This window comes from Phacochoerus africanus, chromosome 7 (assembly GCF_016906955.1).
Source record: "Phacochoerus africanus isolate WHEZ1 chromosome 7, ROS_Pafr_v1, whole genome shotgun sequence".
Lineage (NCBI taxonomy): Eukaryota > Metazoa > Chordata > Mammalia > Artiodactyla > Suidae > Phacochoerus > Phacochoerus africanus.
Genome location: NC_062550.1, coordinates 38,399,048 through 38,423,262, shown reverse-complemented (window position 1 = coordinate 38,423,262; position 24,215 = coordinate 38,399,048). Strand labels below are relative to the sequence as shown.

The following is a 24,215-nucleotide window of genomic DNA, read 5'->3' as shown; positions in this document are numbered from 1 at the left end:
AAATGACCCAGAACTCAAGTTTAGAAAGTCTAGGGATATAGGGAATACCAGTTATTGAAAGAATTCATTTGAATGAGCACGCCTAGCCTAGGCTCATAATCAAGTCTGTATCTTTTGTGGTTTTCTGATCTCCAACTGCTCCCCCAAAGTTGTGTATGCTTAACCCCCCAAACCCACAACCTAAAAAAAAAGAGAAAATTTGGTACAAATTTTAAAATTATTTCTTAAAATCTATATTTTTGATTGAGATGTTCGGTATTTATCCAGGCAGAGCCTAGATGTTTGTCAATGTTTGAAAAGTGCAAAACTTGCAAGCCAAAGTAAATAGAAGCTTGCTTGGGTTTCCAAACTCAGAGCTGTCTTCAAAAAAAATTTTTTTATCAGAAAAAGGAGTTATATGACTGGTAGCTAGGTGGGTTTCTATTCCAAGTGAAATGGTAAGTTTGGAAGTGGTGTAAGATACCTGTTTATTTCATTGGCAGCAGATTCTTAAAGTCTTGAAGGAAAATGAATCTGGATTTCAGCAAGGTAAAAATGTATCAGCAAAAGTCTTCAAGGTACCTTATCTTTTTTCGGGTTTTTGCCCTACAGATCCTTTACCTCCTGCCAGGTTTGAAGTCAGTAAAGAGAAAACTACTTCCACCAGCTTGCATGTTTGGTGGACTCCTTCTTCGGGCAAAGTCACCTGGTATGAGGTGCAGCTACTGGATGATAACCAAAAGACACAGGGGGCCCAAATTCAAGAAAGAACTGCACGGAATGAATATACATTTTTAAACCTCACTGCTGGTAATAAATACAATATTGCCATCACAGCTATTTCTGGAGATAAACGTTCCTTTACAATTTATACCAATGGATCAACAGGTAAGACTTGTTTACAGATAGTTTGGTATTTAACAATCTGTGCTTCTTTGGAAATTACATTAAATTCAAGAAATGGGAGTAAGAATGCCCTGAGTTCAAAAATAAATAGATTGGTAGATAGATAGATGATAGATAGACAAACAAATGCTGCTCGATAACAAGGAAAAGACTGGACTGGAAACAAGGAGGTGTGGTTGGGCTTCTAGCTTGCTGGGTGACTTTGAGCAAGTTATGGAATTTCTCTGGGACTGGAATTTTCACCAGGATGAAGAAGCTATTTCCCAGTGGCCCTTCTAATGCATATCTAAAGCAGCAGAAATTTCTGCCTCATTTTCTCAGTTTTTTCCATAAAACTTACTTTTAAAATATTTTCCCTCCGCTATATATTCTTCTCATAACATCAAGTCATGGTGTTTCCTAAATATTCAGCTGTTTGGAACAAGCCTTTGCTTGTACCCACACATCCGATATCAATTACCATTTCCTTCCATAATGGACTTTCTTACCATTCAGTCTTCCTGGTTTTCTCGCCTGCTTTTGTTGCTCTCTTTCTATGTTTCATTTTCTCTAGTTCTTTCCTTTTTCTTTTCTCTTTACTGCTATGCTCCATCGTACTTCATTGGCAAAATCAACCTTAATACCTGCTAAGTGAGGGAGACAAACAGGTAAACTATGATGTAGCTTTAAGCTGTGGGTTTTGAAAAGGGCATTAATCCAGGTTCCAGTAAAATTTTAGGAGTGGTGTTTTCACTAGTTATCACACAAGTTAGATGTACAGAGAAGCATAAATGAATTGTGATTTCAAATTAAATGGGTCTGTATCTTCTATAAGGAAATTATGAATGACATCTTGGAAATGCATTTTATCCCACTAGTGCCATCCCCAGTGAAAGATGTTGGTATTTCAGCGGAAACTAATTCCCTCCTGATTTCCTGGTCACGTGGCCCTGGGAACGTAGAACGATACCACTTGATGCTAATGGACAAAGGGATTCTAGTTCATAGTAATACTGTGGACAAATCTACTACTTCCTATGCTTTTCATGGACTGACACCTGGTCACCTCTATAATGTCACCATTGTTACCGAGGCTGCAGGGCTGCAAAACTACAGATGGAAACCAGCCAGGACAAGTAAGTTTCCCTAGCTAATAAGAATAAACCTCAAATCAAGGAAATGTTTAAATAACAATGTTTATTAAAGGTTTGAATAAAGGTAATATAGGACAAGTTGAAATCCATGTGTTACAGAAGACCTATCTACTTTTCTGCTTAGAGAAAGATAGATTCCCTTTTTTCCCCCCGTGTTATTCCTTACTTTTAATTTATTTTATTTTTTAGGTTTTTATTTTTTCTATTATAGTTGATTTACATTGTTCTGTCAATTTCTGCTGTATAGCAGTGACCCAGTCATACATGCATATATGTGTATACACACATATGTATACACATTATATATATATGCACATTATATACACAAACACACATATATGTATGTACATTCTTTTATGTATGTGTGTGTGTGTGTGTGTGTGTATATATATATATATGTATGTATACATTCTTTTTTAGAGATTCCCTTTTATTCACATTTAGTCTAGCCCTTGACAACATTCTGGAATAGCAAAGTTAATCAGTGATACAGCGTCAGCTTCTCTTTTTAGTTAAGGACTCCTACTTCCTTCTCTAAAACAGGCATCCTCTGCCTTTGTGAACTCACTGGCAATGAAGTAGTGCTTTGTATAGCTTCCCAGTGCTATACAAAGGCCTACTGCCGTGAAACAGCCATTTCCCAAACCATCTAGCCAATAAAACACCTCCAGAGACCCAATGCTATAGGAGCTGTTCTCATAGCCTAACATAGCCAGAAAACTAGTTTGTGCTAAGTTTTAATAAATAATTTATATTCACATTCATTCATGCATTCATTCATTTAAGCAGTATTTATTATGTGTAAACTATATGCTAGGCATTGTGGATATAGCAATGTCCAAGAGAGATGTAGTCTTTGTTCTCATGGAACTTAGGTTCAAGTGGATTCTAAGGCTTCTGGTAGGAGTAATGTGTTAATAAGTCCTCTCCTTTAGCAAGCTATGTGACTTTAAGAGAAACTCTAAAATATGCAGTGCCTGAGAAATTACTATTGTGGAGAAAGTTCCTTAAACTATAGGAAGTTTGGTGAAGAGATCTTTGGGGACACCTATTCATTTATATATCTTTCGTATCACATCTCAAAGATATATTGATATTCCCAACAAAAATACCATTTAGCTGAAGAATTATTATGTAGCTCTACAGCAAGTTACACTTCTGAGTTGGCCTATGCAAATCAGCATGTTATACTCATTACTTTAATGAAACATTATTAATTTATATTACACCATTAGTGAGACCCAAAATTATAGCATAGGCAAGAAAAGAGGTAGAAAAAATATCCACCAAAGTATCTCTCCTTTATAACCATTTTTCTCTGACGAAATAATGACATAACTCTTAAGCATTATCATGACTTAATATGAAAATAAAGTATTTTAGCACACAAAATTTGGTGATAGCCAATCAACCAACCAATCTATTTATTATGTACTTGCTATTATTATGTACATAAAAATGAGAAGAAATTAGGCAGAGACAGACTTCACTGAGGATTCCACTTAAAGAATTTTAGAACTGGAAAAGGCCATTTTAAGTTTTTTGACCAAGTCATCATTAGGCAATAATGACCCCTAGGTTTAGTGAGATAGACCGAGCTGCCCAGAATTGCCCAACCAACCAATGGCCAAGTTTGAGCCAGAATCTGGGCTCCTGACTGCCATTTTTGTTCTCTCTCCACTAGCCAGACAACCTTTTTTTGGTTTTGCAGTATTATATTTACCTCATGAAGTTGTTTTCTTCAGAGCAGAAAATGTGGCTTGTAGAGATTAAAATACAGGTCAGAATCTGCCCATAAGAGTGGTATGGTGTCCTGGGTTAAAGTCTCTTTCTTTTCCTTCCTGATTAGCCCCTATGGAAGTCTCAAATCTGAAGGTGACAAATGATGGCACTATGACCTCTCTAAAAGCCAAGTGGCAAAGACCTTCTGGAAATGTGGATTTCTACAACCTTACCCTGTCTCACCAAGGGACTGTCAAAGAATCTAAAATATTAGCACCCCACATTACTGAAACTCAGTTTAAAAACTTAACCCCTGGACGACTTTATCAAGTTACCATCAGCTGTGTCTCTGGTGAATTGTCTGCTCACAAGACAGCAGTGGGCAGAACAGGTGAGTCAAGGCTCCAGAAATTCTGTAGTTGCTCACATCACTCTCTGATTCATCTTAGAACAGGACAAAATACTTTAGAAGGAAAATTCCTTTCCCAAACTGGGAAGTATGATGGCCATTACCATGGCTAAGGATGTCTATGAGCCAGGGTCCCCCCTCTGTAAAGCGCAGGGTTAATTGCTTTCATCTGAGTTATTTAAGCAAATCTATTTGAATTGATTCCTGAATGATCTGGATAACTGGCTCTGCCCTGTGCTATTTCATGTCACACCACTTAAGCAGCCAACATGAATTAGCACTGATACTAATAAATAAAGAATTTCTGATCAGCTATTATTATTATTATTTTTTTTTTTTTTTATCTTTCCTTGAGCCACTCCCACACCATATAGAGGTTCCCAGGCTAGGGGTCCAATAGGAGCTGTAGCCACTGGCCTACACCAGAGCCACAGCAACGTGGGATCTGAGCCACGTCTGTGACCTACACCACAGCTCACGGCAACGCCGGATCCTTAACCCACTGAGCAAGGGCAGGAATAGAACCCGCAACCTCATGGTTCCTAGTCGGGTTTGTTAACCACTGCGCCATGATGGGAACTCCCTATTTTTTAAATTTTTATTATAGTTGATTTACTGTGTTCCATCAATTTCTGCTGCACAGCAAAGTGACCCAGTTATATGTATATATACATTCTTTTTCTAACATTATTCTCCATTATGTTCCATCACAAGTGATTGGATTTAGTTTCCTGTGCTATACAGCAGGATTTCACCACTTATCCACCCAAAATGCAATAGTTTGCATCTACTAACCCCAAACTCCCAGTCCATCCCACTCCCGCCTCCCCGCTCCCCTTCCCCCTTAGCAACTCCAAGTCTGTTCTCCATGTCCTTGAGTTTGTTTCTTTTCTGTAGGTAGGTTCATTTATGCCATATATTAGATTCCAGATATGTGATATCATATGGTATTTGTCTTTCTCTTCTGACTTACTTCACTTAGTATGAGAGTCTGTAGTTCTATCCATGTTGCTGCAAATGGCAGTATTTTGTTCTTTTTTTTATTATTATTACTGAGTAGTATTCCATTGTGTATATGTACCACGTCTTCTTAATCCATTCACGTGTCATTGGACATTTAGGTTGTTTCCAAGTCTTGTCTGTTGTGAATAGTGCTGCAATGAACAGAGGGGTGCATGTGTCTTTTTGAATGAAAGTTTTGTCCAGATATATGCCCAGTAGTGGGATTGCTGGATCATATGGTGGTTCTATATTCAGTTTTCTGAGGTACCCCCAAACAGTTTTCCATGATCAACTCTTTTAATGAAGGGCCAGTTAGTCCTTAATCATGATTTCCATAAACCATTTTATTAATTTACATCACCAAACATATATCCAGTGCCTTCCATGTGTAAAGTACTGTGTAATTTGCATGTGTAAAGCTTTGAAAGTTGTTAAAATAGCAGAGTTTGGGAGCTACACCCTTCAGCCAAATATGGCCTGTGAACTGTTTTTATATAGCACCAAGCTAAGAGTGGGTTTTACATTTTTAAAGAAATTAAAAAAAAAAGAACACAAAATAAAAGTACAAGACAGAGACCCTATATGTCCCCCAAAGCCTGAAATATTTACTTTGCCAACCATTTTGCTTCTAAGGAAGTTAAATTTTAATCACACAAATGTAAAAGACAAACACAAAATAAAAATAGTTCCTTTTAATAATGATAATTGCATTGATATATTCGTGGATCAGGCATTGACTAAACACTTTACACCATTATTTCGTTTAGTTCTCACCACAAAACCACAAGAGAAACCCTGTTATTATCACCATTTTATAGATAATTCGGTGATTCGTAATCACTTTAGTGATTTGTCCATAGTAATCTAGCCAGTAAGTGGTGGGTTTACACTAGGCTGTACAATTCCAGAGTCTGTTGTCTGTGCGATTGGAGATCTCAGGTAAGAGCCATATATATGGTCAGAAAGAAGAGAACAAAGCTTTCTTTCAGAAGATCTGTAAAGAGGGAGAAAATGGTTTTCAAATGGGACTTTAAAATGTGAAGCTCTTGCCAAGTTGAGACAGAAAAGAGGGGAGAGCATTTGAGGTAGAAGCAAAGGCAAAGAGAGAGAAGAGCCCAGGAGATTTACAGAGCTACAGATCATGAAACTGGGGGCCAGCATTCAAGAGTGTGGAATGAGGGATTTCCTGTTGTGGCTCAGGAGGTTACCAACCCAGCTAGTATCCATGAGGATGCAAGTTCGATCCCTGGCCTCGCTTAGTGGTTTAAGGATCCAACATTGCCATGAGCTATGGTGTCAGTCGCAGACATGGCTCGGATCCCATGTTGCTGTGGCTGTGGTGTAGGCCAGCAGCTGTGGCTCCGATTGGATCCCTAGCCTGGGAACATTCATGTGCAGCAGGTGCAGCTCTAAAAAGCCAAAAAAAAGAGGAGTTGAGAATGAGAGCTGGTAGTTGTAGGAAATAAAGTGAATACTGACATTACATGGGGTCTGATTTGGGAGACCTACAAATCCCACACTAAGGGCTTGATGTTTTAATCTGTAGTTAATGGAGAAACCTTGAATGTTTTTGAGCAAAGGAATGATAAGATCAGAGTTATATTGCAGGAAGAGTAGTCATTTCAGTTGGAAAAGAGAGGAATGTTTTGTGACTACAGCATCCAAGGTCTCTTCCAAAAGATGCCGCATCCATCAATGTCACCATCATTAGAAGTAACATCAATATTGTGTCTAGGGCGGGTATGCAATCAATAAAACACAGCATTTGCACCACTAGGTTATTAACAGTGTTACAGAAGACTGCATTACTGATATATTACTAAAATGATTTTAGCATACCTTTCTTGGGTGTCAAATGGCTCCAAAATACTCATTTGCAATTCGAAAGCATTGGGGGGAGGGTAGGAAAGATTTGAATTGCAAATATAAGGTCTCTTATCTATTGTTGCCCATGAAAAGTGAATGAGTATCCTTACTTTGGGCTTCCAGTGTCTTATTTTGACAGCGTTTCACTGTTTAGTTCCAGAGAAAGTTGGGAACCTGGAAGCAAACAGCAATGGTTCTATGAGGTCCCTGGTAGTGAGCTGGTCGCCCCCTGCTGGCGACTGGGAGCAGTATCGTATCCTGCTCTTGAATGATTCTTTGGTGCTGCTGAACATCACCGTGGGAAAGGAGGAAACACATTATGTCATAGATGAAGTGGAGCTCATACCAGGAAGACAGTATGAGGTAGAAGTCACTGTTGAAAGTGGAAATCTGAAGAATTATAAGCGTTGCCATGGCAGGACAGGTAAGCAAATTTGGAACCTTAATTTGGTCCCAGGTAACCATCAATGTCATGCTCCAGCATTTCCTGAATTTGAGATATTATAGCCTGGCAGACTGAGATAGCTTGGTATTGTTTAATTTTGCCAAAGGAGAACATTAGAAATCATGTCCACTAGTCAGTCCATTATTTTATAAAAGAAAAAGCTTTCCTGCTGTATAGCACTGGGAACTATATCTAGTCATTATGATGGAGCATGATGGAGGATAATGTGAGAAAAAGAATGTATGTATGTATGTGTGACTGGGTACAGTAGAAAATTGACAAAACACTGTAAACCAGCTATAATGGAAAAAATAAAAATCATTAAAAAAATAAAATAAAACAAAGAACTTTTTGAACACCAAGAGAATAAAAAAAGAAACAATCTGAGAAAATCCTCCCCACAAAAGTGGACAGCCTTTTGCTGGTGATCAGTGTTAGAGAACCACTGCCTTGACCCAAGGTTGACTAATGGGAGAATTTCAGGTACCAAGGACGGATTGTTAAAGCGGAGAGGGATATATATTCAGGTTTGAGGGTAGAGGAGAGGGAGGCTACTGAGACATGGGTTTTAGTATTGCTGTCTCCATACACTGTAATTCCTCAGGCAAATCACAACCTGAGTCCATTTCCTCAATTTTCAAATAAAAGCATTGGCTTACTAAGCTCTACATTTCTCTGAAAAATCCCTGCGACATGGAATACTCTATACTAGAGTGAAATTCAAATATATACTCTTTTAGTCTTGCCTGATAATAAGGAAATAACTTCATGGGCCCCAAATACTTCTTAGAAGAACAATAAAGAAAAGCACCAAGATACAACTTTAGCTTGCCAGCTGTGTCTTCTAATCATCTCTTCATTTTCCAAATATTAATATCCACTGGATGATGATTGAAAATAAATGACCCAGTAAAGTATTTTCCAAGAGTATTCTTTTGAATCCTTCTTTTAAAATTTTTGGGAGGATCAGCACTTTTTTTTCTAAATGCTGATAAATATTCAGAAAAGAAATCCTCAACCAGAACACTCCTTGGATGGAAGAGAATCTATCTCTCAAGAATACTTTAGTGTATCCGAGTTCATCAGTGACCCAAGTGTCCATTGCTTTTTCCTCAGTTCCCATGGCCGTTCTTCAGCTTCGTGTCAAGCACGCCAATGAAACCTCACTGAGCATCATGTGGCAGACCCCTGCAGCAGAATGGGAGAAATACATTATCTCACTAGATGACAGAGACCTCTTAATCATCCACAAGTCACTCCCCAGAGATGCCAAAGAATTCACTTTTACTGACCTAGTGCCTGGACGAAAATACAAAGCTACAGTCACCAGTATTAGTGGAGATTTAAAAAATTCATCTTCAACAAAAGGAAGAACAGGTAATTTTTTTTTTTTTTTTTTTTACAAAATTTAGTCTTTGCGGAGTTCCCGTTGTGGTGCAGTGGTTCATGAATCCAATTAGGAACCATGAGGTTGCGGGTTCGATCCCTGGCCTTGCTCAGTGGGTAAAGGATCCGGCATTGCCGTGAGCTGTGGTGTAGGTTGCAGATGTGGCTTGGATCCCACGTTGCTGTGGCTCAGTAGGCCGGTAGCTACGGCTCCGATTGGACCCCTAGCCTGGGAATCTCCATATGCCATGGGAGTGGCCCTAGAAAAGGCAAAAAGACAAAAAAAAAAAAGAAAAATTTAGTCTTTGAAAATATCCTGTGTCCTGAATTGTCTAACACTAAACTTATAAATGTTCATTAAGTGCTTATTATGTACACTGGGCATTGTCCATATGTATATATGTGTATTTTGTGTGTGTACTCTATGTATTTGCTCTTTGGGCCATAGTCTGGATAATTTCCTTAGCTCTTAGTTTTAGTTTATGATTTTTTTTTTTTTTTGGTTCTGTCTAACCTATTTTTAAATCCACCCATTGAATTTTAAATTTGTTATGTTCTTCACTTTTTAACATTTTCTTTGATTCTCTTCCAAATCTGTTTTGTATTCTGCTGCTCCTTGGTCATATTTCTGTTCTCCCCCCTTTATTGCTATAAGCAAATTAATGATTTTAATTTTATATTCTGTGTCTGATCATTATAATATCTGAAATCTTCAGGAGTTCAGTCTTGCTGCCTATTGAGTTTGTGCCTTTTGCTCATGGTGCTTTACTTCCTTAAATATCTGTGATACTGTACTGTAAACTCATATACTTTGGAATTTCAGCCTATGGGAATTCTTTGAGGCCTCTTTTGAAGGTGGGTTTCAGGAGTAATTTTCATTGGATTCTTTCAGGTGTACAGGCCTACTATCCACCCAGGTTTTTGTTTTTTTTTTTTCCTGCTTTTTAGGGCTGCATCTGCAGCATATAGAGGTTCCCAGGCTAGGGGTTGAATCAGAGCTGCAGCCACCGGCCTATGCCATAGCCACAGCAACACCAGATCCGAGCCATGTCTGTGACCTACACCACAGCTTATGGCAATGCTGGATCCTTACCCACTGAGCAAGGCCAGGGATCAAACCCGAAACCTCATGGTTCCTAGTCAGATTTGTTTCTGCTGTGCCATAACGAGAACTACCCAGACTTATTTTAATCTAAATTGTCAACCTGAGGTTTTTGATCACCCAAGTTTTATGAATTTGAGCTTCAGACTCACTGAAAACAGTCTTGAGATTATGAATTCTCAGTGGAAAATTTTCTTCTCCACCCATTATTAAGGAGGCTGCAGTGATACGGGAAATGGGAAGAAAAGATTTATTTCACTTATACTTAGACTGGAACTTTTCAGGATCCAATATTATGCATAGTCGCCGATGAGGTTCCTCTATCTGGGAAAGTCCTACACTTTATCTCCTATCTCACAGATCCTGCAAAGCTATGAAATCAAAACTTAAATTTATGTTTGAAAGATGCCCTCGTGATGAAAGTCAGCTTCAGGCATCCAGTTATCTCTCTAACACTTTCTTAACAAGTCTCTGAGAATTCCTTACATTCTTGACAACTCATTCATGCATTTACACTCTTAACGTTTTTTCCAAAGTGTTTAGTTGTGTTCATTGTGGTGATTTTCATGACATGTACCAGCAACAAAAGTCCAAGGCATTGTTTTAGACTTCAGATCATTTTCATTACTCCCACCACTCGTATTGCTGTGTCATTTGCTAAGGGTATGTTTAACTTCGCAAGAAATTGCCAAACTGTTTTCCCAAGTAGTTGTAAAATTTTATGTTCCCACAAGCAATGCATGAGATTTCCCATTTCTCTGTATTCTCCACACTTGATATTTCTGGTTTTTTGTTTTTTCATTTTTTTGGTCATACCTGTGGCATGTGGAAGTTCCCGGGGCAGGAATCAAACCTGCACCACAGCAGCAACCCAAGCCACTTTCACTTTTCTTCCCTTCTTACCCTATTACATGTGTATCTTTCTTACAACCTTGGTTGTACAGGAATCCTTCTGCCAGTTTTCAGTTGGTTTTCAGTAAGAATTACTCCACATGTAAATGTCTTTTTGGTGTGTTTGTGGGAAGAGATGAGCCCCCCATGTCCTCTTACCCCACCGTGTTGATCTCCTCCTCTGGCTTGTCTTTTTATTAACTTATTAGTGTATCTTGCAGAAGAGAAAGTTGTTTGTTTTTGTTTGTTTGCTTGTTTGTTTTGCTTTTTAGGGCCACAGTTGCAGCATATGGAAGTTCCCAGGCTATGGGGTCAAATCTGTGCTACAGCCACCAGCCACAGCCACAGCAACAGCCACAGCAACAGCCACAGCAACACAGGATCTGAGCTTCTTCTGCGACCTACACCACAGCTCATGGCAATGCCAGATCCTTAACTCACTGAGGGAGGCCAGGGATTGAACCACATCCTCATGAATCCTAGTCAGGTTCATTACCGCTGAGCCATGATGGAAACTCCAGAAGAGAAGTTTTTATTTTGATGTGCAGTCCATCAATTTTTTCTTTCATGAATCATACTTTTGGTGTCATGTCTAAGAAATCTTTGTCTAATGCAAGGTCACAAAGATTTTCTCCTGGAAGTTTCATGGTTTTAGGTTGTAAATTTAGGTGTATAATCAATTTTTGAGTTGATACTTGTATATGTGTGAAATATAAAGCAAAGCTTATGATTATGAACATATAATAATTCTAGTCCTGTTTGTTGCAAGATTCTCCTTTTCCACTGAATTGCGCTTGCATCTGCATCTGTATTTAAAAAATCACTCAACTCTATAAATGTTGGTCTGTTTCTGGACCCTCAGTCCTGTTTCATCAATCTACGTCTACTTTTCTTCCAGTGTCACACTGTCTTTATCACTGTAGCTTTCTAGAAGTCCTAAAATCAGATGATGTTAGTCTTCCAGCTTTGTTGTTTTTCAGAATGGTTTTGGCATATAAATTCTTTTGCCTTCTTATGAAATTTAGAATTGGAATTGAATCTTCCAGTTCATGTACAGTAGTATATTTTAAGGAATATGTATGTATCTTTTTTTTTTTTTTTTTTAATTTAGGGCTGCTCCTGTGGCATATGGAAGTTCCTGGACTAGGGATCCAATCAGAGCCAGAGCTGCCCATCTACACCACAGCCATGGCAACGCAGGATCTGAGCTGTGTCTGTGACCTACACCATAGCTCATGGCAATGCCAGATCTTTTAACCCACTGATCGAGGCCAGGGTTTGAACTCGCATCCTTGTGGATACTCTTTGGGCTCCCAACCCACTGATCCACAATGGGAATTCCCTGAATATGTTTGTATCTTAATCCAGTAGTCAGTGATTTCTGAGAAGGGTTGAACCAAACTTCCAACCCCCTTGATTATCATAATTCTGGGAAGAGGCACAAAGGAGATGTGTGTTGATCAAGTACTGTCTTCAAGATCTTGTAAAAGATGTTAATGGACAGGTTAAAACTAACAATATTTATTAAGTTGGGGACACAGTCTTACAGATGAGACAGATCAGTCTTTGGACCCTAGGATGACTATTTGTTAGCATTGTAATATAGGCTAATTTTATGATCTTTGGTTTCCTCCTCAGTAGATGAAATAATAAAATCAATTCTAGAATTTTTGTTTTGTATTTTGTTTTTGTTTTTGATTTGTTTTTGTCTTCTTAGGGCTGTACCTGTGGCATATGGAGGTTCCCAGGCTAGGGGGTCGAATCAGGAGCTATAGCTGCCGACCTACACTACAGCCACAGCACGCCAGATCCGAGCTGCATCTGCGACCTGCACCACAGCTCATGGCAATGTTGGATCCTTTAACCCACTGAGTGAGGCCAGGGATCGAACCTGTGTCCTCATGGTTGCTAGTCAGATTTGTTTCCACTGAGCCATAACAGGAACTCCAAGTCTAGAATTCTGAATGGCTATCAAACAATACAAGCTTTATAAAATATAGAGTCCATAACTGACACATAGCAGGCAATCAATAGTTGTTATTTCTATCATTATCATTATATAATAATATAACTTACTATAGCATTTTCATGTAAAATAAGACTAGTTCCCTTGAGACTGTCCCAGTAAAGATTTACCAGTTTCCTAGACTACAATCTAACCATCAGGTTGAAGGGTTTCCCAGTATCACCCCATAACAACCACCCCCTCGCATAAATCATGTGTCTTTGAATTCTCATGGAGTAGGGATAGGTAAGATCATGTTAAGTAAGCAATCTTCAAAAATAGCCTTTTATTGTTTAAAATTTAAAACCAAAACTAGTTATATACATGCATCATATTATCCTTGGACCTGAAATAATTTTGATTTCCTATATAAGCAACTTTTACAGAATAGTAGAGTCTCTGTAGGGTAGAATCTCCATGTGTCACAGGAAATAAAGCTGAGCATCTGAGCAAATAATGTGTATATTAATTGGCATTTTCAAGACCCATCTCCATTTTTACTAATTTCTGTTATACTTCCTGAGGGTAACTAAGTGTCATTGGTTTATTCTTCTCTGTCTACTCTGTTTTAGTGCCTGCCCAAGTGACTGGCTTGCGTGTGGCCAACCAAGGGTCAACTAGCAGTCTATTTACTAACTGGACCCATGCACCGGGAGACAGAGAGTTCTACCAAGTCTTACTCATCCATGAAAACGTGGTCATCAAAAATGAAAGTGTCTCTAGTGAGACCAGCAGATACAGCTTCCACTCCCTCAAATCGGGAAGCCTCTATTCTGTGGTGGTGACAACAGTCAGCGGAGGAATCTCTTCCCGACAGGTGGTGGTGGAGGGAAGGACAGGTAAGCAGAGTGTCTGTGACTGCAAAGATCTAAGCATGTGGAACCTCCAAAGTGTGTCCTAGAATTTTTCAAGCATTCTAAAGACAGACCTATCTCTGACCTTCCCAAGTTTCAGTACTATCCAAACTGTACATGTTGGAGTTCCCATTGTAGCTCAGTAGAAACGAATTTGACTAGAATCCATGAGAATGCAGGTTTGATCCCTGGCCTCACTCAGTGGGCTAAGGGTCCAGCATTGCTGTGAGGTGTGGTAGAGGTCACAGACGTGGCTCGGATCCCGAGTTGCTATGGCTGTGGTGTAGGCTGGCAGCTGCAGCTCCGATTTAACCCCTAGCCTGGAAACTTCCATATACTTTGGGGACGGCCCTATAAAGCAAAAAAAAAAAAAAAAAATTGCATCCAGACTGTACATGTTGGTCTCCAGGAATGAAGCGTGGGTGAGAATAGGAGAGATTGAATTCTAAATTTTCTAAAATCTCCAACACATGCGTCAGAACTCCTAGCAAAACTTTTCTGATGATATGATAGTCAGTTGATGCCGAAGTTTCTCCCTTTATCCAGCTGCTTTTCTTTAAAATGTTTGTGTCAGATCAAGGTAAAAAAGTCATGAAATTTATTAAACAGAATTTTCCATTCTTTTTCATATTCTTAGTTTCAAGACACAGGAAAAAATGATTGCCAATTTCTATAGTCAAAATTAATAAAATTCACAAATCACATATATTTTCACAAGCAATGTTCAACAGTGTTTAATACTGTATGGCACCTAAACCGTGTCCCTTGACCTTAAAGAGCTCGTAGTCAAATAGAGCAGAGAGCTCAATAAATAAGTAAATGTCATATGGCCATATGTGTCAGACAGAGGCGTAGCACTGAAGAAGGAAATATAATTTTCTATACAACACAGAGAAAGAACACAAACAACATAAAATGTGTGTCCCAGTTTCTGAGAAATAAAAGCAAATCTAGTAGAAGCTTTGATAATTATGATAATTAGTGAACTCAGAATTAGGTCAGTGATTTTGCCTACTTAATTTCATATAGTTATAAGTTGGTATGTCAGGCTCCTCCTTTGATATCTCCAGTGCTCAGATTCCGAGTATCAGCAGCAAGTATCCATAGATAAGTCATTTTCTAAAACCATGAATCTCATCTGCTTAATGAACCCTAGGACCATTAACTTCATTAATGCTCCCAGACGAGCAACTAAGTAAGTCATTGAAAAGATATTTCATAGTCTAGGTAGAAATTCACTGATGTCTGCCTATTTCTGTCACTCTGTGGCACCTGATACTGTTGTCTGTGTTCTTCTTCCTGATACCTTCCTTCTTCTCTTTTAATATTCTTGGCACCATCTCAGTGTAGCATAATTAGGGGTGAGGGGCTGAAAAGCTTAATTTGGGAATCAAGAGACCTAAATGCTGGTCCTAGCTCTGCCATTAACTTACTTCTCTAAGCCTTTATTTTCTCTTCCAAGCCCAGTAATTCACCCCAATACCTGGTGTCAAAGTGGGTGAAGAGAAATAGCAAGTTGAGGAGAGGCGTTAAGGACCTTGCATCCATTTCTCAGTGAGTGGCCATTGTATTAGTCAGATTAGACTGACTTATTTCCTGCTTATACACCAGTACAGTGTGGGTATTACTGATTGGACAACTCTATTGGTTGATTCTTCTCCAAGCAGTAATTTAGGAACCCAGGCTCCTACCATCTGTGGTTCTTCCTTCCTCTGGGTCCTGAGAGGTCTCTCCGTGTCTCCAGAGTGGAGATTGTGGGCAGGAGGAAGACTACCAAAGCTGTCAGTAAACACATCACTTCCACTCACATTCCATTAACGGGAACACGGCTATGTGACTACCCTTAACTGCAAGGGAGGTTGGGAAATATATCTAGCTGTCTGTCCAAGAGGAAAAGGAAATGGTTGGTGAGCAAGTAGTCAAACTCTGCCACACAGGTTAATTCTCATCTTAACATACCACAAGGCTGTCCAACTTACTGCACTGTACTAAATCCAGCTTACTGGGCTGTGCTAAAATAGTTTGGTGTGTGAGACACTTGAAATAAGTAGGACTTGTAATTATTTTTATACCAGTATTTTAATTGCAACAGAGGTATCAGTATTTGACCCACATGATATGACAGAAGTATGTAGAAAAGAGAGAGACTAATTCTTTGAAGAATGATCATAACATTTTGAGATGAGGACAAGACGGGAATAAATAGAAACATGAGCGATTTTATTCATCAAACACATTGAGTGCAGACGTTATCATGAGAAAGGAGGAAGATGGGATATGACTACAGAAATAAAATAACTAGAGTTTTTGCATGGTGCCTAGATTAGTAAATTTTGTACATAGTAGATTGTAAAAAAAAAATTGACTAAAGAATTGATAATCATTACCACGTAGTCAAATTGCTGAAATATTCGTCAAGGTTGAAATAATTCACTTGTATTTCCATAGTTGAAACACGCACACACACAAACCCTCCCAGCTTAAGTAAGGTGTCAAAATATTTAAAATTCAAGATATCAGATGTGCTTAATAAATCCTGAGAGAATGCTCATTCTAAAGAAAAAATAAATTTTACATTTGTTTTTTAAACGTGAATTTGATAATCATATCTTTTCTAATGTCAGTAGTTGCAAATATTTCTATCAGTTTTGAAAAAAAGCAGAATTATTTTGAGAGCAACCAAGGGATATACAGATGGTTAGATGGTTAAAGGAAGGACAGAACGAAGGAAGGATTGAAAGAAAGAAAGGAAGGAAGGCTTAAATACATAAATAATACAGCTAAAGTTTGATTTTACATCTAGGAAATGCCCATATACATGGAACAGCATTAGCAGAATTATTCACTAGGGTGCTATTTATAATTTTGATGATGGATAATTGCTTGTGAATGTAAAGAAGACTTTGGGGATTAAGTCACAAAGTCAGAGCCTAGTAGATGAGAAGGATGCTCAGAAGTCATCTAGACAAATCCTATCCATTATATGTGGTACACTGACACTGGCAATTTTATGAAAACATTTAGCTGAAGTCAGTCAACCAATGGTGAAAACAGTACTGCAATTCATATATACCATAATATTTTATTCTGATATTCACTACTGACAGTACTATTTACTATGCATTTTTTTCTAATGCACAGAACAGCTACTACTCAATACCACAATGATTGATTTGCAGACTGTATTTCTAGCCAGGAAACTCCTTGAAGGCATCCACATCTTTTCCATTTTTGTGTACTTGGCAAATAGTAGGTTCTTAGTAAATGCGGCACTAAACCTCAAATGAGATAAGCGCATGATTATGGGCGACATCAGAAAGGCCATTATCACCACAACAGCCACAACAGATCTTTCTGCCCTCAAGTCCAGTCTCCAGACTTGTTGCTTCCAGGAGAGGGGTTTAGGTTTATTTCTTACCACTAGGGGGCAGGAAATGCTTTCCAAAGGGAAATGCAGCCCCTCTACTGGTGTTAATGGTTAGACTCTCCAGAAATAATTTAACCACAAGCAATTCAAAGCTATCCCAATGTCTAAGACTTTAGAAAAGCTATTGCATTCTTCACCTTTCCCCCTCAAACATCCTTTCGTTAGTGAAGAGATTGGTTCAAGCTCATTCAGATTGTTAACCTTCCCTTCCCTCCCAAGGGAACCTCCTGACACATTCACATAAAAATGCCTCTGCTTAAAATACTTTACAAACAGCACTGTAAAAATGCAGTAGCAGCATCCTTATATTTCTGAGGCATCCGAAAGACCCCTGTATTTTTATTTTGGTTAGCCCTCCGGGGGAAGAACTCTCAGCTTCCAGAAGCTAAGTGAAATCCTCACACTTCCTTGACCTCATAGGCAGTCGAGTCTCCTGAGCCCACAGTTGTCGCCAACCGCAATAGGTGACTCCGACTTTTGACTGTGCTTTCCTTTTCGAATTTTCTTCCCCTTGTTAATCCCAGTCCCTTCCAGTGTGAGTGAGTAGTAACAGTGAACAATTCCGGTCGTAATGACTACCTGAGCATATCCTGGCTGCCGGCTCCTGGAGACGTGGATAACTACGTGGTGACCCTCTCCCATGACAGCAGGGTGGTTCAGTCCCTTGTGATTGCCAAATCTGTCAGCGAATGCTCCTTCAGCTCCCTCACCCCAGGTCGCCTCTACAACGTGACCATAACCACGAGGAGCGGCAAGTATGAAAGTCATTCCTTCGGCCAAGAGCGGACAGGTGAGGCTATAAGAGCTACAGGCTCTATAAGAACCAGCTGGGGAGTTCCCACTGCGGCTCAGTGGAACGAATCCAACTAAGAGCCATGAGGTTGCGGGGTCAATCCCTGGCCTTGCTCACTGGGTTAAGGATCTGGTGTTGCCATGAGCTGTTGTGTAGGCTGCAGATGTGGCTCAGATCCTGTGTTGCTGTGGCTGTGGTATAGGCCGGCAGCTGTAGCTCTCATTCGCCCCCTAGCCTGGGAACCTCTGTATGCTGTGGGTACAACCCTAAAAAGCAAAAAAAAAAAAAGAACTAACCAGGAGTTCCCTAGTGCCTCATTCCCTGGTGCCTTAGTAGGTTAAGGATCCAGCGTTGTCACTGCTGCGGCTCGGGTTGCTGCTGTGGCACAGGTTTAGCCCCTGGCCCAGGTAATTCCTCATGCCACAGGTGCAGCCGAAAAGCAAACTAAACAAACCAGCTGTGTGGTTCAGATCATAGATCTGCAACAATTCTGTAATGATAGGACCGAAGACTGTTGAGACCACAGAATTGTGATCATCTTCACATCTTGACCCAAGAAATTATTTATGTGAGCAACTGTTACCTTCAGAGTAAGATGAACACAACATTCATGGCTGAAGTTCATGACCTATTCAAATTTAGTAACAAGTATTCCTGTTCAGGAAGTACTTTTGGTTACTGGACTCTGGCTTTACATAGATTCACTGACTTAATCCTTTCAAAGTCCGTGTTGAGGTGGTTGTCATAATTATTCCTATTTATGGGGTCTTTTGGTTCAGGGTAACTTGTCCAACTGTTTAACTTGCTTAACAGCCATCGTATTTCAGATACTGGGTTTTTAAAACCCAGTTCTGAATAACTCCAGAGCCTACAAAGTTCTCTGTCTTGAAGTTCTTCCTGAAATGTCTGTTGGTCAACAACACTGTCTATCCTTTTTCATATAAGGTGAAAATGTGAACCTTCATAATTCTGGGACTAGGAGTCAAATCTTACAAAGGCTTTGAATGCCTGGTCTTCACTGTGCTGGAAAAAAAACCTAAATTTAGACAGCTACCATTTCCCCAATATACCTATGCTTCCTGGGGTTTACATCTGAGATTTCTGCTTAAACTTGACATTGATATTTTCTCAACTCTTTCCTGCTAAGCTGTGGGTTGATGTTTGCATTTTAAAATGTCAGTTTTTCCATGAAGATCTGGGACAACCATCATCCAATGCCCCAGTACAAGGTTGGAGCCTATTAGGCACTCAGTGAATGTTTGATGAATATATAATCAGAAATCGCCTCGATCAGGGGGTTTTCACTTGTGGTTTGAGAGTAGCCTTTAGGAAAGAATAGCCCCCAAATTGTCTGAGAAGTTGTTGGGAACAGGGAAGGTATATGCATTTCTTCCAAAAGAGTGAGTGGCTTCTATCAGATTCTCATAGCTCTCGTGACCTCTAAAAGGTTAAGAACCACTGATTTGCATTGTTACAGCATGCTAGCATTGAAAGTGTCCCCAGAATGATCTAATCCCATCTCATTTGAGATGAAGTCTTAGAGAGAAAAACTGTGGCTTCCCTAAGTCATATGGCTGAAAAGTCACCAAGTTCAAGAGAGCTTCAGGGCGGTTTCCCCATGACATCATGCTCTCCCTGAAAGCATTAGTCAGGGATATGAAGAGATAGTCCTGCCTCTCAATGAGTTTAAGTCTAATTATGCTGATTAGCCCAATATTGACTTAGATCTGAAGAGCAGATTTCTATTTACAAAGCAGCCTGTGTCCATGTCCTATGTTGATCATCTCAGAGCCTAAAAATTGCCAGAAATGAGAGGATATGTCATCCACTAGGAACTCCTTGCTTCCCCTCAGGGTCAGTTCACAAATGTTTCCCATCCATATGAACTTCATACTGCAAGGCCTTGTGTTAGGGTTGTTTTTATTTATTTTATTGGGGGGGGGGGGTTGCCTTTTTTTTTTTTTTTTTTTAGGGCCATATCCGGGCATATGGAGGTTCCCAGGCTAGGGGTCTAATTAGAGCTGTTGCTGCCAGCCTACACCATCGCCACAGCAACACCAGATCCGAGCGCGTCTGCGACCTATACCACCGCTCACAGCAATGCCGGATCCTTAACCCACTGAGCGAGGCCAGGAATCGAACCCGCAACCTCATGGTTCCTAGTCAGATTCATTTCTGCTGCACCACGACAGTAACTCCTAGGGTTGTTTTTAAATGCAAGCAAAGTAATCCTTCATGCAAAGCACCCTTTTGAACTCTATCAGCATAAGCTTGGATCCAGCTCCTGACTCATCAAGGCATACCATTGCCCTGACAGATCAGTGTAACTGGAGAGTCGTGTCTGAGTTGTTGCCTTGTTGATTTTGGCTGATTATCTCAATGCCCTTTTCCTTTTTGAATGCTCTTGTTCTACATTTTGGGTGAAAATGTCAATATTTCTAATTCTGTATCACATCATCTCACTGTGCTGCCAGGCAAGTCTCACAAATTACCCCCAGTTCCACCTGGAGAGCCCCCTTATTGACTGACCATGGTTTTAGCCTCGTTTTTCTTCCTGTAATAGTTGCTTTGCCTTAAGTAAATTGCCTATATCATTGATTTTCTTAGCCCATATATACAATGTCACTTCAGATTTTCTTTGATAAATCTGTGATGAGTAAATTCGAACAACACTCCGACTGATTCCAGGTAAATGTCTTGAAAAAAAGCATATCTGCCCTTGCTCCACATCTGTTGCGAGATATATTCCAATACAAAAACCAGTACACATAAACCAATGTGTAGGTGGGAGAAGCATCATGAGAAATGCAGCTTGGATACCAAAATATTGAAATTTTGGGGTCATTTCATGCTTTGGGAGAAAGTGGAAGAGACAACTTGGACATAGCCTTGGCATATGGTCAGAACAGAAATCCCTTAACATACCCCAAACACAGAGGCTGCACAGACCCAGAGAAATGCTAGCGTTGAACTAGAAGCTTAGGACCCTGAATGCGATTGAGTTTACACCTCTTCTCAATGCTCCTTCTCACTAATATTTATAAAATCCAGTTGTATCCAAATAACAATGAGTCTAGGGCCTTCTTTAATTAAAATACAGACCCAGGGAGCTCCCACTGTGGCACAGCAGGTTAAGGAGCTGACAGCGTCTCTGTGGTGGCACAGGTTCAATCCCTGGCCCTGTGCAATGGGTTAAGGATTTGGTGTTGCCTCAGCTGTTGCCACAGGTCCCAGCGGTGGCTCATATTCTATCCCTGGCCTGGGAAATTCCACATGCTGTGAGTGTGGCTGAAAATAAATAAATAAATAAATAAATACAGCCCAAATTAATAATTAGAATGTGCTTAATATCATACTCAAAATACAGAATTGCCTTATTTTATAGTGTTCCTCTTAACAAGCATTGACTGATCAATTGAGAAACTATAGGTACACAGAATTGTTTGTTCATTTATATATTTATGGAGAATGTGAGATGCACAAAATTGGATTAATCACAGTTCTTGGTTCAGGACCCTATGCATCAATTGCCACATTACCACTTTTATTTATTTTTTACACATTAAATTTAATTGAGACTTTAATTAGTAATTTTTAATAATTTAATATGTACATGAGAAACCATCCTTGACTCCTGTTTTTCTCTCTTGCTGTCTGTGTTAGAGTTGGATTATTACATAGTCCTAAAATTATAGGTTTTTAAATTTTTAGTTGTTTTGACACGGAAAAGGTCTTTTCTGTGCAGTGTGCAATCTTTTGGAACTTAGCTTTTTTTCACTTAATGGTAAATTCATCCATACATAGTTTGTGTTTTGACAGTAAGGAAAAGAAATCCAGATTTTTATGAGTGCTCTATAATATTTCAGTGTGTTTATTTACCAGTTCATTCCTCCAGTCTCCTGTGGATGGGCATCTTCTCTCTCACACTTTATCAAGTTTTTAAATCTTGCCAATCAAATGGATGTAAAAGGGCATTTTGCTACAGCCCTGACTTGCATTTCTTTGACCAATGATACCAAACATCTTTTCATGGGTTAATTACCCTATGGTTTCCTCCTCTTCCATTTTTCTTTTGGATTGTTTCTACTCTTCCTGGTAACTCATTATCATATCTCCAGTCACCACAGTATCTGGGATTATTACTATCATCACCGTCATTCATATTAATCATCACTTAGGATGTTTAATGTTCCATCTTGTACATGACACTGGGTGTAGGCTAACAACAGGACTAGAATTCATTCCTCAGGTTCTTTTAGAAGATCCTTTATCACTCCAAAGAGTGTCACAATCTTTCCCCCTCCAGAAATTTGTGATCCAGAGATCCAAAATTTTTCTTTTTTTTTTCTTTTTTTTGTCTTTTCAGGGCTGCATCTGCTGCATGTGGAGGTTCCCAGGCTAGGGGTTGAGTCAGAGCTGCAGCCACTGGCCTACACCACAGCCACAGCAACACCAGATCCGAGCCACGTCTGCAACCTACGCCACAGCTCACAGCAACGCCGGATCCTTAACCCACTGAGCAAGGCCAGGGATCAAACGATCAAACCTGTGTCCTCATGGATGCTAGTCAGATTTGTTTCTGCTGCACCACGATGGGAACTCCTAAAATTTTTCTTTTAAATGCACACAATAAAAATCTACTCACTCTCTTTCATCATCCCAGGTTGTCATCTGTGATCCCTCGCTCCGTCAGAGTCCCTAAATCTTTAGCTGTTTTCTGTTCTCTTTTTTCAGTGCCTGACAAGGTCCAGGGAGTCAGTATCAGCAACTCGGCCAGGAGTGACTATTTAAAGGTATCCTGGGTACACGCCACTGGAGACTTTGATCACTATGAAGTCACCATTAAAAACAAAAACAACTTCATTCAAACAAAAACCATCCCCAAGTCTGAAAATGAGTGTGTATTTGTTAAGCTAGTCCCCTGGACGGTTATACAGTGTCACTGTTAGTACAAAAAGTGGACAATATGAGGCCAGTGAACAAGGAAATGGGAGAACAAGTAAGTGAAAAGATTGCAAAATTTGATGGTTGGTTGGGACTTGAAGGTCATCAAGTACATAGTGTATCTTCACCTTGAATCTCCTCTACTTACTGATCAGTAAACGGCATTTTCAATTACCCTCACTTGGAGCTAACATCATTCAGCCAAGCCATGGCCTATAATTACAGAGTATTTATTGGCAGATAAAAGCAAGCATATTGGGGGAGCGAGAAGACCAAATTTCCCATTTTTCTCCCTGTCCTCCCACATTGTGGCATTTAAAATCATTTATCTTATGAGTGAGATCAAAACTCATTTTATAATTATATTCTACCAACATTAGCATATAAGATTTATATCAGGAAAAAAATTACAATTTTAATAGTCCCTTCCAATTTTTCTTGTTTAATTATGCATGAAGTTGTTGAAGTGGTTTATTGGGGGGGAAGGGAGATGTTTGCCAGTTCTGTGACGTGATTCATAAATTATTGTGTAGTAAACTCTGATCAGTCACTTTCCTGAAATGCCTTCTCACATTCCTTCCTAGTCCCAGAGGCAGTTAAGGATCTCACCTTGAGGAACAGAAGCACTGAGGACCTTCAGGTGACATGGACACGTGCTGACGGGGACGTCGACCAGTATGAGATCCAGCTACTCTTCAATGATATGAAAGTATTTCCTTCTTTTCACCTGGTCAATACGGCAACGGAGTATCGATTCACCTCCCTCACACCAGGGCGCCAGTATAAAATTCTTGTCTTGACCATCAGTGGAGACGTACAGCAGTCGGCCTTCATTGAGGGCTTCACAGGTAATGAGACATAGAACTCTTTTTTCTTTTTCTTTTTTTTTGTCTTTTTGTTGTTGTTGTTACTATTTCTTGGGCCGCTCCCACGGCATATGGAGGTTCCCAGGCTAGGGGTTGAATCGGAGCTGTAGCCACCCGCCTACGCCAGAGCCACAGCAACACGGGATCCGAGCTGCGTCTGCAACCTACACCACAGCTCACGGCAACGCCGGATCGTTAACCCACTGAGCAAGGGCAGGGACCGAACCCGCAACCTCATGGTTCCTAGTCGGATTCGTTAACCACTGCGCCACGACGGGAACTCCAGACATAGAACTCTTGAACCTGACTAGATATAGTGGTGTATTTAGCATGTTGGGTAGCCAGACATTGAGGTTGAGGATGTGAAGGGCTAAAAGGGAGATGGCAGGGAAGGGAGAAGGTTATCTTGACAGTGATCATGATATTGTCCAAGCTACTTTATCAAAGTAAAGTAGGATGAAGGAGAAGAAAAAAACCGCAGCTGC

The 24,215-nt window shown here is 39.8% G+C and overlaps 1 protein-coding gene across 1 annotated transcript in view; it reads left to right on the top strand.

Annotated features, from left to right (window-relative positions):
* PTPRB (protein tyrosine phosphatase receptor type B) overlaps nt 1–24,215 on the top strand; it is a 126,008-nt gene that overhangs the window by 48,145 nt on the left and 53,648 nt on the right. The window contains 11 exon segments of the mRNA XM_047787197.1: nt 592–867; nt 1,743–2,000; nt 3,868–4,131; nt 7,172–7,441; nt 8,579–8,839; nt 13,419–13,685; nt 17,652–17,671; nt 17,674–17,917; nt 22,655–22,839; nt 22,841–22,919; nt 23,449–23,712. Of these exon segments, the coding sequence (XP_047643153.1) occupies nt 592–867; nt 1,743–2,000; nt 3,868–4,131; nt 7,172–7,441; nt 8,579–8,839; nt 13,419–13,685; nt 17,652–17,671; nt 17,674–17,917; nt 22,655–22,839; nt 22,841–22,919; nt 23,449–23,712 (2,388 nt within the window).